The sequence below is a fragment of the Vigna radiata genome, chromosome 7 (genome assembly GCF_000741045.1).
Source record: "Vigna radiata var. radiata cultivar VC1973A chromosome 7, Vradiata_ver6, whole genome shotgun sequence".
NCBI classification, from domain to species: domain Eukaryota; kingdom Viridiplantae; phylum Streptophyta; class Magnoliopsida; order Fabales; family Fabaceae; genus Vigna; species Vigna radiata.
Window position 1 is genome coordinate 52,688,569 of NC_028357.1, and position 15,351 is coordinate 52,703,919.

Here is a 15,351-nt window from a genome sequence, read left to right on the forward strand (position 1 = left end):
ATACTTTATTCAAGTTATTTAAGTCAAACATGTCGGTAAGTTAAAACATAATATAATGTTAAAAATTATAGATATTATATGTAAAATAAACACACATATATAAAAAAATTTCTAGAAATTTAGAACAAAATTTTACCATTTATTAAGTAATTTGAAAAGAAAAAAATATATTTAACAGCAAAAATAAGATTGAATCAAACTTATTTAAGAAAATATATCACAAGTTCAAATTTGAGGTATGTATATGCTCCATTAATGAGCTATATAAATGCTCAATTAATGTAGAGAGAAAAAAATAAAAATTGTTAAGGATAGTGGAGAGATATATGATAATTTTGGAATAAAAGAAAATAATGGAAGATGTAAAATATTTTTGAAATAAATTAAAATAATAAGGGAAGGTGCAAGACCCACTTGAGAAGGTGGAGGGAGCGTTAATTTATCTATAAATACTAGTAAATCACATGAATATGTTATTTTTCTATAACAGAAAATAATAATTTTTTATTTTTATAATTATACAAGTAAGTTTAAAATATTTTAATAGGTATATGTGTGTTTATTTCTTCTGACGATAAAAAGTAATAAAATTATTATTTTCATAATTATGAAAAAAATTAAATCATTTTTACAGTTTTATTGTATATAATATTTATCTTTTTAGATAATTTTTTGTTATAATAAATTATTTTATTTTAAAAGGATAGTTAAGTTTTAGAGAAAAAAGTCACATAAAAAATTATTAAATTAAATAAAAGTATTTAGTTAAAGAGTAAAATTGGTAAAATAATTATTTTGATGTGAAAAAAACTTAAAGAATAAAATTGGAAACAAAATTTGTAGATAATTCTCATTATATAATAGTATAAAAGAATATATAATAATCAGTATATAAAAATCACAAAAATATTATTTATTTGATAGTTTTCTATTATTTAATAATTTATAATATATATATATATATATATATATATATATATATATATATATTTATAAAATAGTAACAAGTGTAAACGCATACCCGTGTTTAGTTTAGACAACAAACAGTAGTAAAAAAATATTATTATTATTATTATTATTATTATACAATTAAATATAAATAATATTTATAATTTTATTATAAATAGTTTTTATTTATTGTGTAATAGTTTTTTAATTACATCGAAAAAAAGGTTTAGTTTATTTACTAAGTTGTAGTTTTTTAATGGTTGAGTTTAAAAAAGGTTAAATCGAAAAAAAAAAGTAGTTAAATTAAAAAAAAATATCTTAAAAGATAAAATTAATAATAAATATTTAATAACAAAATGTTGGTGGAGTTAATTTTGATATTGAGAAACAATAGATAGTGGATGAATTTAATCATTAATTCTTTATCTTTAACTATATATAAAGGAACTCTCGTCTTTTGTGTTCACATTTGTTTCTCAATATTACTTTTTAAATAATTGTTTTTAAATTAAAATAATTGTTTTATCAATTTTACTATTTAAGTAATATTTGTTAAGTTGAATCGATTTTTTTAATTTAACTTTTTTTAAACTTAACCATTTTTTATTATAAAGCTATCTACAAAATAAATTAAAAATATTTACAATAAAATTATAAAATAATTTATATTTAATTGTATAATTATAACAACACACACCAAGCGCTTAAGATGTGTTTTCATTGATATTAATAAGGAATATATGTTAAATAAATGATTATTTGTCCTTTCCTACTTATTGTATTCTATTATAAGTGGTTCTTCAAACAATAATTTATTTAAGTAGTTTCTGAAACATTAGAAATTCATTATGTAAATTATTTAAGCTAATATGTTTGTCATTATTTAATATTTCTATTTTGTGGACTACGAAATTGATGATTTGGTTGCAAAAGAAAAGAGGATAAGTTACAATAATTTGATTAATTATTCTCAAAGAAACCTTTCTCCTAATATTTTAAATTTCGAAATTCAATTTCATCTAACTTTTTTTCATTTAAAAAAAGGAAAAAAAAATCTAAACAAAGGTTATATTAAATTTTATATCACAACTAATTTAATTAAGCATCGACATAATTGGTTGTGCTTCGTAAAGCAACCAAAAAAATTTAAAATAAGAAATATTTGTAAGTCAATGATATCATATCATACACTTACTCTGTGCTTTTTTAATCATGCAATCTAAAAATGCGTGTTACGATAGTGACATAATATAATATCAAATTGGAAAAAATTCTTTCAACAACACTTTTTTAACAATTTTTTTATAATGCATACATGATAGTTTGTGATTGATCCGTTTTTATAATCATGCGAAACTTAAATTAAATCATATATAAATACAATAAAAAATAATTATTCAAGATTATACAATCTTTTGTGAATCAAAACATGAATGAGTTTCAAACTAAATTAAGTAAAAAAAGAAGAAAAAAAAAACATTAATCTATAAGACAAATCCACAAATATGATGAAATTTGTAAAATGATAGGATTAATGAGAAGCAATTATGTAAATGTATTGAAAATCAAAATATGAATTTTCGTAAAAAAATTAATATAATATAATAATAAAAACTTATAAATTTATTATTTTAAGTAATTTCAAATACTATTGTATAACAAATTCAACGTCATAATATAACATCAAGAACCTCACAAATATTGAAAGAAAAAAATTAAAGAAATAAAGCAATCACCACATTCCTTCAACGACTTTATAAAAGTTGAGTGTTTCATCATCACTTCCAACATAGTATATAGCCATAGCTCCCTATTATCTATAAGTGAACTTTATGCACAATATTCAAATAACTTGAATAAACCGTACCATAAATCAAAGAAAAGCATTGAAAAATATATATTTTTTCTCGAGAAAGATAAAGTCATAAGTTCGTTTTATTAGTTAGTTGTTATATTCTAATACATATTTAAAACAAACTCAAAACCATAGTAAAATTTATGGATAAGATACAACTATATGGGCAAAAATAACACATGCAATTTCTAGACATTAAACAATGAAATAATAATACATCGTAATTAATATTAATATAATACATTTAAACTTTTGATATAGTAAATAAAAGAAATTGTTTTTTAGGAACAAATGTCAATGTGTAAACAAAGATCTAATAATGTATGTAATGTGAAGAATAACATGTTAAATTAATTCACAAATTAATTATAGTATGCAACTCATTTAAAATATTATTATATATTTAAACATGATTTAATAAAATGTAAATATTTATTGATTATTATAAAACGTTATAATAAAATAATAATAATAATATGTGGCCTTCCCTATTCGGCGTATTTGGAAATCACCTTTTGTCGTGCATTGCACTTTCACCTTATCTCATTTCCACCACCATATCATCATCGACCACCGACTTTTCCATTGATGTTGATCCAAGAACAAAGAAAAAACGGCATTTAATTATTTTTTTTTGTATTTCCGTGTATGAAAAATTCAACACTTTTTCATTGCATCTTCAGCTTTAGACTGCAAAGTTTTGCATGCTTCTAAATAAATAAATAGCTAACTTCCATCATATCTCAAATGGGTCACCCTTTTATTCATTAATTTCATACATATTATCCCTCTTTCTATATTCTTTATTTAACTAACATTTACGCTCTGTTTGTTTAAGTGGATTTTATTATTCAAGCAGATTAACAGAGACAAATTTAAGTGATAATTTGTGTTCGCTTTCACGGATTTGGAAGGAGGGAACCTCGAAGATTTGTGGGATATATATCATTTCTTATCTCTGTTGATGGGAAGAGATTTGCGTGGATTATTTATGAAAAATCCATTTTATCCTTCCATTTACAGGGTACATGATAGGCTAATTGGTGGTGGACCTGGAATGAAGGTTGAAAACGTGGCTCTCTTTATATATATATTTTTTTCATTTATGTGTTTTATAATTTACTCTGTTAATTACAAAATATACTAATTATTTCTACTTTTAAAGAATTATTTAGAAAAGGTAAAAAACTTTGTAGTTTCTCTTGAGTTAAAAATAAAATAAAACAATAATACAGTCTCACTTCCATTACAATTAAATTTATATTATTTGGTACTAAATTATATTACAAATAAATATTATATTTAAAAATAAATTCATTTTACTAAATTATAATTTTTTTTACTTTTTAAAAATTAATTTTAATAATTATTTTTTATTTTTTACTCTTTATAAATATTTTTACAATTAAATATAACATTAAAAGATAACATTTTATATTACTTTAATAACTAGGGACATTTTGGTAATCTTCAATTTATACCAATTAAACTAATTTTTTAAATCTGTCACATCAATCAAATTCTACACTAATTTTTACAAACTTTATCCTCAAATCCACTCTCAATAACCCACAAATCTACTAAAAAAAACAAAAAAAAAAAAATTACCCTCAAATCCACTCAAATCATCTCTCTCAAATCATCTCCCCCAAAAGAACACAGCATTAAGTATATGTTTTTTATAAGTCTGAATATTGTTAATTGAGTTTATGCTAATTTTTTAGCCTGTTTAATGATTAATAATTTTATATTTTTTCAATTGAGTTTTTGTGATTTATATTTCTTACCAATTCAATAAAAGTAACGTTATAATGTGTTATTCTTTGCTTTGAACTCTCAATGTCAGCATATTCTAATTTTGCTGCTGAGTGTTAAATTGTTTGCCTTTTGGTAAGCTAAGAAAGCAGTGCATTCGATCACACGTGTGAACGAGATTAATTAGAACGGCTTACGTAAAGTGGGTTGATTAAAGTGTCTTGAGAATGTTTTTTCCTCAAAGGGTACGAAGTAGGTGACATTCTTAGTCTTCAACGACAACACAAGAAAACTCAGAAATTCAACTCAAGGTTTACTAAAAAATATCTATAAAATCAGGGTTGCGTGTAAAAAATAATTCCCTCAATTTCGTAGGAATAATTTATTTATTTAGTTCCAAAATGACAGTCTTTATTTATTTTTAATCTGTTTGTTTTATTTATATGTTCAAATGTTCATTTTAATTTTGTCCATAAAGTATTTGAGAAAATGTTTATGAAGAAAGAATTTGAGGCATTGATTATGATAGGGATAGATCACTCTTGCAATCATGTTTCAAACTGCAAGAAGGAAAAATTGTGGAATTTTGAAAAGCTCTTGTACGACGATGATGGAACCTATGAAAGTACCATTATTCACCATAGCCTCAATGTCGATGCCTGATAGATTCAAAAGTCATGGTCAAAAAGCTATTATTCTTTAAATTCTAGAACCAAATGCTTCTAAACTTGGAAAATTTTCGGACAAAGGAATTCTTTATTTTATCTCATCTAAAAATTCATTTAAATTTTAATTTAGTTGTAAAAAAAGGTTACTTTATAAATCAAAGCTTTACTTATAGTTTTGGTGAGAAATTAATTTATTATATATTAAGAAGATTTTATTCTAATGATTACTTAGCAATTTAAATAAAAAAGTATACCATTAATTCCTATTTAAATATAATACTTAACTCTTTTCATTTCAACATTAAATATAATTTAAATTCCCAATAGCATTTATATACATTTCTACTCAATATACATATATACTTCCATGGTCCTGCTGTATCCAAAACTTCGAAAATATTTTTTGATAAAATTAACGAGACTTCGCTAACTAAGGTTCGTAGATTTGCATTACATGCATGGTTTGGATGGACATACGTTGTATTACAAAGTTAATTAGTTGAAAGGCTTTGCAATATGCTACGTTTTATGTTTAGAAGGTTGTAGGCTAGCAACTATTCACTTCAAATTTATATATATATATATATATATATATATATATATATATATATATATATGTATGTATGTATATTATGTTAAAAAATCTATAATTATTATAAGTTTAATTTAACCATTTTTATTATTAGATTTTCAAAACATTCTTATAATGAAACATATACATTTGAATGTAATATAAGATAATTACTCAACAATAATAGTTTTGTATATGATAAACAACAAATTTTAGTGAAATAGATTTATATAATTTTGATGTCATGTATATGATAAACAACAAATCTTATTGTAAAATTCACATGTAAAATTTTAGATTTAATTACAAATTAAGTGAAATCTTAAAATTTAAAATTGATTTATTCTAAATTGATCATATATTCAAGCTATATAAAACTTTTAACTCCTCTTTTAATAATAAAATATATTTCATATGTGAAACTATACATCAATAAATAATCAAATAAGAGTTTAATCACAAATAAAATGATATATTCAAGGAACACAGATATCAAAACAAACTCTAAATATAATTTTTAAAATAACATATTAAAAGGTAAATTTTAAATATAAATCAATTCTACGTAATATTTCCTCTAAATTCGTCTTATATTTAATAAATGTAAGATTTTAAAGTATTTTCATTTATAAACTTTAATGATTTCCACGAAGAAAGTACTATAGTTTGACGTAACTACTGAAAATTGAGTTTGAAAAATTGGTATCGGAATGCATGTTTTCATGCGCGGTCGAAGACAGCTTCTTGCTCATCTTCACGAGCAAAACGTACGGGTTATCCTGTTCGTAGGATATCATTGCATTATTACAGCCTCAGCATGCAACCCAAATAGTGGTCTTTTCAGACTTTATGGGAACTGACATGAAATTAATCATTTATGATTGAACATCTTCACTTTTTTATCCAAACTTCCCACAACAGTAACATTATATATGTCGTCATTTATATATCAAACACTTCTATTAAAGTAAATATGAAGTTAATGAATTATGTAGAAAAACAGAGAATATTAGACTGTTATTTTTTAATAGTAAAACATATTTTTGGTCCTAATAATTAATAACGTGACTCATGCTAAACTCGTTGTTGTCAAATTTCGGCTCTCCAGTATTAGTTAAGTAGAAACTAAGGGAATCATGTAAAAGTGACAAAAATAAAGTATACCTTTTAATTCGAGACTTAAAAAGCTTCAATAAAAATATATAATATAATACGAAAATTAAAGAGTTAATCGTTGCTTGTCAATTGTGATATCGTATACAATAAGGAAGTGATTAGTCAGCTCAAAGTTTGGTGGTGAGATTATTAATATAACCAAGTTTACGCATATATAAAGTAGTCGACCTTTAATTAATTAATTCTTTTGAACATCACGCGCACACCATTAATTAATTACTATATGCTTTTCGAGTTAACTATCGTTAACCAAGTCAGATTATCCATAATTCCATTTATAATAAACAGGACAATAAATCGTAGACTTTGACACAAGAGTTGAATAGAGGTTTTAAATGATTCAATCATTGAAAATAAGATAACAGCTATGTGTATAAGACTGGTTTTGCTAGCTGTTGCGCGCACACGTGTGTAATTATTCGGCAGCTATCTAATTAATTTATATAACAGAAGTTTTATTTTATCCAATACTGTTCAATAAAAATTTATAATAAACTCTATGCTTTTTAATGTTAAAATATACTCTATATCAGAGATAACAATACATTCTGTGTTAAAACAAAGGTGCAAACAAATAAGCATGTTGTCAAGGAAACATTAGTCACTGTAGTACGATTGATTATGACTACTATAGTCAATTAGAGCGTAAAAAAACAGCCTTAAAATAACAGAATTACTATGACATTAAGGAAAATGTTGCAGTTAGTTTTGGGGTGAAAGATTTGAATGAATTTAGAAAAAGAACAGTGGAAGTAATACAAAGGAAAACATTATACATTAATCAATAATATAAACTTAATGATACAGAAGGAGTTGAATTTCTGAGTAACAACTTGCTAAGTAAAGCAAGCAAACAAGAACTAAGACACTAATTCACGACTTCCTCGGCAGTGAATCCGACCTACAGTGTATACATGTCCTTTTACACGAGTTTTGGGTTTTGATGTAACCCAAAAACAAAGAATTTATCAAAATGGCAAGAACCACTTTAAAATAAAAAAATAAAAAAACAAATATATAGTATAACAACGACATCAATAGACCTTATACTCTTTGTTTATTCGTTCCATGAAGTTACGTATTCTCTCCAATGCCACTTCCAGTGTGTGCTCGCTCATATTTGCGAAGCAGACCCTGAACCAACCTGGTTCAGAACAACGGCAAGAAGACCCCGGAGAGATGTTGAGTTTCACTTCATGCAAAAAGGCATTCCAAAGCTCCAATTCTCCTTCCTTGTTTGGTTTCTCCAACAATGGACTCAGATTCATCCAGCAAAACAGCCCTGCATTCCCTTTCAAGCACTCTATGCCAACACTTCTCAAACCTTCGATGATCATTTGGTACCTCTTTCTCAGCCTCTCCCTGTTGGTGCCAATGTAGTTCTCTGTGAATTTCTTATCAGACAACATACAAGCCAAAAGATGCTGTGTCTGAGAGGATATTAAGGTGAAACTTGACATCCTTCTTGCTGTTGTCACAACGCTGTCATTGTATGAATAAATAGTTCCAACTCTGAAACCGGGAAGACCAAGGTCTTTGGAGAGACTATAAACAATGTGAACTCTTTCCGCCTCCTTGTACTGCCGTGCTTCCAGGATTTCTGCTACACTCACGAACTCCGAGGAGGAGAACACCGATCCTGAGTATATTTCATCTGAGACAAGGTGGATATTCTTTTCAGTCACGAAGTCAAGAAGATACTCCAATATCGAGCGTTGAACGGTTGCACCCAAGGGGTTTGAAGGGTTCGTGATCAACACTCCTCTCACTTTCGTGTTGTTCGCTTCTGCTTCATTATATGCAGCCTCCAAAGCTTGAGGAGTGATTTGGAAGTTGTTTGAGCTGTCACAATGGATTGGAACTATGTTCACCCCAGTTCTCCACCTTAAATCTCTATCAAATCTGTCAACAAAGAACAAAACTTTTAGACTCAAGAATCATATTTTCCGTGTGTAAATTACTATACATGGAGCTTGATTCTTACCCTGGATAGTAAGGGGTTGGAACAAGGAGAGCATCTCCTGGGTTTGCAAGAATGAAGGTTAAGAGTTCATTGGCTGCAGTTGCTCCTGCTGTGAGGACCACTCTATCCGGGTCAAATTTTGCTCTCCCTCCTCTTATTTGTTCCATGAAGCTTGCCATTGCTGTTCTGAATGATCTGAGTCCATGATAGTCTTGGAACAAAGCATTCTCTCTGAAACCAGATCCCCAGGTTGAGGCTTCTGGGTGCTCCTCCAAATACTTTTCCAGCAAATCAAACGAAACCTGAAGGGTACAGCATGAAAAGATTGATTAGATTAGATTGCCTAAGTAAATAGTTTCTTTAAGCTTCTGCTACATAGACGCTATAAACTCACTTGATTTTCAGCCAATCCCATTTGTATAACTCCGGAGGAGTTTGTTAGTTCATCATAAGGGTTCTCATCATAAGCTTTCCACCCAGCAAAATAGGGAGAATTCTCCCCATGAGTTTCAGAAACTGCAACTTTGGAAAGCTCCACACGAGGTTGCTCAATCATTTTCCCCATAACTAAAACCTTTCGAAGAAAAAGGGGCTGAGAAAAATTAGACGGTAAACAAAAATAAGTTTACGCTTGGTGCAAAAGCAAAAACAAAAATTGTAGAGAGGCCTTTGTTGAATGCAAAAAAGCTTTTGCAACTGTGAGAGAGAGAGAGACTAAAGGAGAAAGAAAGAAGAATGAATATAAGAGAGAATGAACTGCTAAGTCCTGAAATGGAATCCGTTGATGGAAAGTCTGAATCCTCTTTCTGAATTTATAGGTTTGAAGAAATGAACAAAACATGGAAAAAACTATAAAAAAAAAAAAAAACATTAAATATTGACAACAGTTCGGAGCTTTACCTTGAATGTTTTACTCAGAGATTATTTATCTGACGTGACAACTGTGCATGATGCCAGATCATACGAAAAATATATGGTTGTTGTTTGAGGTTGGAAATTTTTTTCCAATATAGTCCCCTCTTCCACTTCATGTGTCGGTTTAATAGAGAAGTGTGTTAATATTATTTCTTAATGGCACTATATTTTATCCACGCTTTTGTTCTTTATTAAATTAAAAGTTGTTGAGCTCTCAAAAACTCACAATTGTGATATATACTAGGTATGTTTAAAATCAATTAAAAATTAAAAATTCAAAGAAACTTTTGGGTTATTCTATTAAAATATTTATAATGTTTAATTAACTAAAGATGTTTAAAAACTGCAAAAAAAAAATCTGGAAATTTTCTAAAAGTAGTCTAATAAATATGACTTTGCAGAAAAAATTCCAAAAACTCCTTTTGTAATGAAACCAAATTAATAATTTGATTAAGATCTGAATAGGTTGTGTATTTGATGATGATGATGATTAGTAGTTAAGTTTTAATGAGCTGACAATTGACAAAGATAGATCAAGTAACTGAAAAGATTGAACAAGATTTTGATGTGCAAGCAGCTAAAGTGGATAAAAAGAGAAGTTCTTCCGAGATCTTCTGACCCTACAACCAGAGCCGTACACATTTGACTCAGTGCTCATTACAGAAGGAGCCAATCATAAACGACACAGTTTAACCACTGCATCTCAGTTTTTACATTCTTCTTCATCATTTCACTTTCATTCACTTTCATTCAACACCTTCAGATTGCTATACGTCTGCATAATTATAGCTCTTCTCTGTAATCATTCATTCATTTTCTGAGGTTCTCTTTTCAGTTAGTGGTCACATGACTACTATATTAGATTTGAAATCACTCAAATGAACACTGAATAATGTCACCATGTTCGTTCACCTACTGCTACATGCATGCTTTCATTAATTAATTTACTTCTAATCATTATTCATCTCTTAAAGGAACAATGAAAAAGCTCGATTCTGATCACTAATACAGGATATAATTTGCATCAAATCAAATTAAAAAATCTGCAAGAACCTTGTCCGCAGCTTAATTCATCTAAATTAATGAAGTTCAATCTCAACACAGACATATATTCTTGATAAATAGCACACAACCATATAAACTCATCATTATCATCATCAAGAGCTGATTTGACGCCAATAATTCACGAAAGATACTTAGAAGGTAATCAATCTATGGTTGGATTCTCTCAAACTGTGTAAATCAACAAATAATATCCCAAAACAAATTTTATATAATAATTACTAACAGTATCTTATTTAGTCCAATCACACTGTACTTAAGCTCTAAAACCAATCCTAATAATTGAAATGGTGGAAACGTTAAGTGAATAATTGTCTTCTGCATCTAAGATTAACTACTTAAGCATGATTTGACTTAAATAAAATGGTTAGGTGTGGTAGATGTGTGAGCACGCTCTCTAAATAAACAGTGCCCATTATCTTTGCTCCCACATTAAATATTATATATGGTTCTATGATATGAATCAGTAATCTTTAGCATGCATGCAGAAGAGGGTTTGGGAGTTAGGAAAAAAAATTGTTTCAGTTACGAGATCCATGTTATTTGATTATTAAGTAGTGAGTGTTTTGTATTTATATTATCCGTACTTTAGACTATTTGTGTTAGAAGTTTCACGTCGTGAATTAATGTATATAAATAAATGTAAACCTCATCTTGTAAATCAATTTTATAAGGTTAAATTAAGTTTAAAAGTTATTTCTAGTTATTTTTTATAGTGTTTGATCAAATTTAATGTCAACATTATAAAATTCTTATATATTATAAATTGTTTGATATTATCTGTAAGGTGAGAATTTCAACATCAAGTGTGTGAATTATGGTAAATGTTAATGCATGAAAGAGGAAGAAGCACCATATGACAAGTGTAGGGTAGAGACAGACAAGTATAAAACAATACATGGAAATTCGTTATTTATTTTCGTATGTGGTAACTGTTGTAGTTTGTAGTTTGCAGTTGTACCAAAGTACATACATCCATGTTTTTGTAGCTAATAATAACACAAGATAAATATAATAAATTTATTGAATTCAACATTAATGGCTGGAAAGCATTGAAAGTTATCTTAATTTGGGTGATAAAATGTATATTAATATTTTTGTGTGTGAAAAGGACGAGTGATGTTGTATTGTTTATGGAGGAAGTTTACAAGACTAGTTCTTCAATTGGGGTCTCTCCGACACCAAGTACTTTTCCAAAAGTCTAGAAAATCCAGGAGTACGTGAGATAGGGGATCTTTTCTTAATTGTTAACAGCTAAGACTGTCAACTCAAGATCATGTCACTTGATGTGATCGTTATTCACTTCAACTAATAACAACTACTATCAAATTTCTATATTTCACAAATTTTAATAATAAACAAAAACATCTGCAAGCTGTTTAATTTGCTGTACACTGCTAGCCTAATTAATTAGTACGTACAAAACCCAAATGCTCCGTACCAAAAATATAATATATATGCAAATTTAAATATCCTAAGTTTTTATTATCATGATTTTTGCTTTTAGGGTTTGTAAGTCCAGAGTTTAAATAATAACCGAAAATAAATAAATAAATAAAATGCTCCTATGGTTATTTAATCGAGAAAGAGAAAGAACTCCTACCATAAACTTATGTCATTTTCTCATCAAATTTTCCAATTTAAAGGGACAAAATTTAGGATGCAAAATTCAACGAGGGTCCTGAAAGTCTATCCATCTTCATTCCTTCTGTAGAAAATTTATGCTAATTCTTCCCAATTTGATTGATGGTCATTCATCCAAATCAATTCTAAAACCGATAAAGGAAATTTGGCATGAAAAGCAGCACGTAGCCTACTATAAGTGGTTCAATTTTTTTTTCTTATTTAACTAACAATATGCTTAGAACAAGGAATTATAATGAAATTGGATCATGGATCTTAATTATACGATTTTCCCATTAAGATATGTTAATATAACATAAAAGTTAAGACTACCAAAGTGTTAAACAAGACTTAAAAATTAATATTAACTCTTATTAACGTTTTGAATTTAGATTACAATTCTAAAATATTCTAATATTCAAAAATTAATATTTATCCATTCCTTATCCGTAACATTTGAATCACAAATTATAACCTCACATTTATATTATAAGATCATTGTTATAATTATCATTATTGATATGACTATTAATTTTTTTTTTTTATAGTTTTGTTATTCATCATCATTATTATAAGATATTATTTTTATCGTTTAACATCACCATCAAATTTTCTTGCATTAAAATAATAAATTATTATTATTATTTACACTAACGTCTAAATGCTAATTGTCCTTTCATCACTGCCAATTGTTGACAATATCACATGTAAATTATATTTTATTATGTTTTGTCACAATCTTGTGATTTTGAACCAATTTATGTATATGTTTGAGTTCAATTTCACGACTGACAAGTGAACCTACAAGAGAAGTAACTGATTGATGAAAAGAATAATCCTTAATTAGTTTCTGGGTTTGATAGTTCGATTAACAGTAACACATGCATGATCATGATCATATTGTTCAGTCGAAGAACATGAAAGCAGTGATAATGATAACACTGTACGAGGCATGACAGAAAAGAACAAGAGTTTCATAGATTCAGGAAGAAACAGTGGGAGAAAAAACAATGCAGGGTTGCAGTATAGAAAACATTTGACATGGTATGTGTGACTATGAATTAAATATAGGACATGAATCTTCAAGGAAGATGTAGCTAGAATGCTGACACGCCTCGAAGGAATCTTTGTTCTAATCATGATAGGATGCTGTGTCTAAGACAGAGATAAGTACAGAATATTGAGTAGGTCGAACGTTAAATACACTCTCACTTCTCGTATTAATATTAAACTTTCTGTTTTTTTCCTATCCTTGCTTTATTTTATTATAATTGTTACAAGCTTTAAAAGTTTGAAGTTTGAATCAGTACTCGCACTTCTTCTAGTACATCATATCCATTTGCATATGTTTATTTTACATGCAGTGCAGATTCCTACCGTGTTCGTACACACGTTTTCGAGAATATAAATTTCTGTTTTAAGTTTAAATAAATAAATATATATAAATAAAAGTCTAAGTATGAAGTATGGCCTTCCAATCTGCACGGACACGCAGACCATTTAATTTGTCTCTCAATGTCACTTTCTCTTTCTGCATGTTTATTTCTCAACTACGTACCCATGAGGATGAGGAGAAAGTGGTGAATTCATAAAAATTATTTGATAAATTACTGATTTATCTTTATATCTAATATTTAATTTTTTTATTAATGATATTTTTTATTGGGAGAATGATTCATTCTTACTTGAAATATTCATCTACACAATAAAAAGTTATAGATTTATACGATATATGATCTCATAAATATAGGAAAAAAGAACTGTTAATTGATTATACATCAAATGAGGTATATGTATGACATTGACCCTTTTACTGTAGCAAAAAGTATTTTCATGTGAGACTTCAATAATTCAATAATTATGTTTGCTGCTTTCCGTCATGAATAATGTTATTTTTTTACCAATATTATCATTCTGAAATCTCCAAATCCCTTATTAAAAACATTCGAGATTGCCTCAAATGATTATTGATAAATGGATGCATATGAATACATTAATACATGAATAAAAATAAAACCAAAATTTTTGCAAATAGCTTAAAATGGTACATATAAAACCAAGGTAACCTAATATCACGCTAAATAAATAAATAAAATTCTATTGTTTCAACAATTTTCACTTATTTTTGCGAGTGGGATAGAGTAAATAAAAATATCTTGAAATAGACTGAAAGATGAAATTTGAAATATATAAGAAATAGAGTAAAAAATTAAACATTTTTTAAAGATGGAGAAAGGAAAAAAATGGAAAGTGGGATGAATATATTAATAAAAATAAATAATAATCATAAAGTATAATTCACAACATTTTTAATCATTTTAAACTTTATATTTTCTTCACAAATTAGTTTTATCCCTTAATTTTTCAACCTGTAAAGACGTTATTATAGTTGCTTGGTTGAACTAATTCAAAATTCAGATTTCGGAAACCAGTTTTATTGGGTTGAGATTTGAAAAAAAAAAAAAACTACATGAATAAGTTGTATTCCTTCTAAATTAAAAACTATTTTTTATAAATTTTGTTCACTGAAAATAAGTTGCCTCACTTGTTAAGAAAATAAACTCATTGGACAAACACACCATAACCTCCTGTCTTTAGTTTGATTTCTATAATAACTACTTTTAAATCGTTTTTTCTTTCTTATTAATTTATTTTTATAAATGTGAACCACCGAATATTATTTAATTCTCATAGTCTTATTTTATTTTTAAAAATCATACAAAGGCAGAAATTTAGGATCTTTTGTCATGGATATGACAAGAATATAAGTGATATGAAATATGTATAAACTATTGCAAAAATCAACATTCAAAGT

The 15,351-nt window shown here is 27.2% G+C and overlaps 1 protein-coding gene across 1 annotated transcript; it reads right to left on the reverse strand.

Annotated features, from left to right (window-relative positions):
• Window positions 1–7,692: 7,692 nt before the first annotated feature.
• Window positions 7,693–9,501, reverse strand: LOC106766638 (1-aminocyclopropane-1-carboxylate synthase 7). The gene is made up of 3 exons (XM_014651354.2): window positions 9,331–9,501; window positions 8,958–9,238; window positions 7,693–8,875 (listed from the first exon to the last, which is right to left on the reverse strand). The coding sequence occupies exons 1-3, from the start codon at window positions 9,499–9,501 to the stop codon at window positions 8,008–8,010; spliced, it is 1,320 nt and encodes a 439-aa protein (XP_014506840.1). The 3' UTR covers window positions 7,693–8,007.
• Between the last annotated feature and the right edge of the window lie 5,850 nt (window positions 9,502–15,351).

Coding starts and splice junctions, on each gene's coding strand:
- LOC106766638 (XM_014651354.2), bottom strand. CDS start 9,501: ATGGGGAAAATGATTGAGCAACCTCGTGTGGAGCTTTCCAAAGTTGCA. Junction 9,239..9,330: donor TGGGATTGGCTGAAAATCAA/GTGAGTTTATAG, acceptor TGTACCCTTCAG/GTTTCGTTTGATTTGCTGGA. Junction 8,876..8,957: donor CCAACCCCTTACTATCCAGG/GTAAGAATCAAG, acceptor CTTTGTTGACAG/ATTTGATAGAGATTTAAGGT.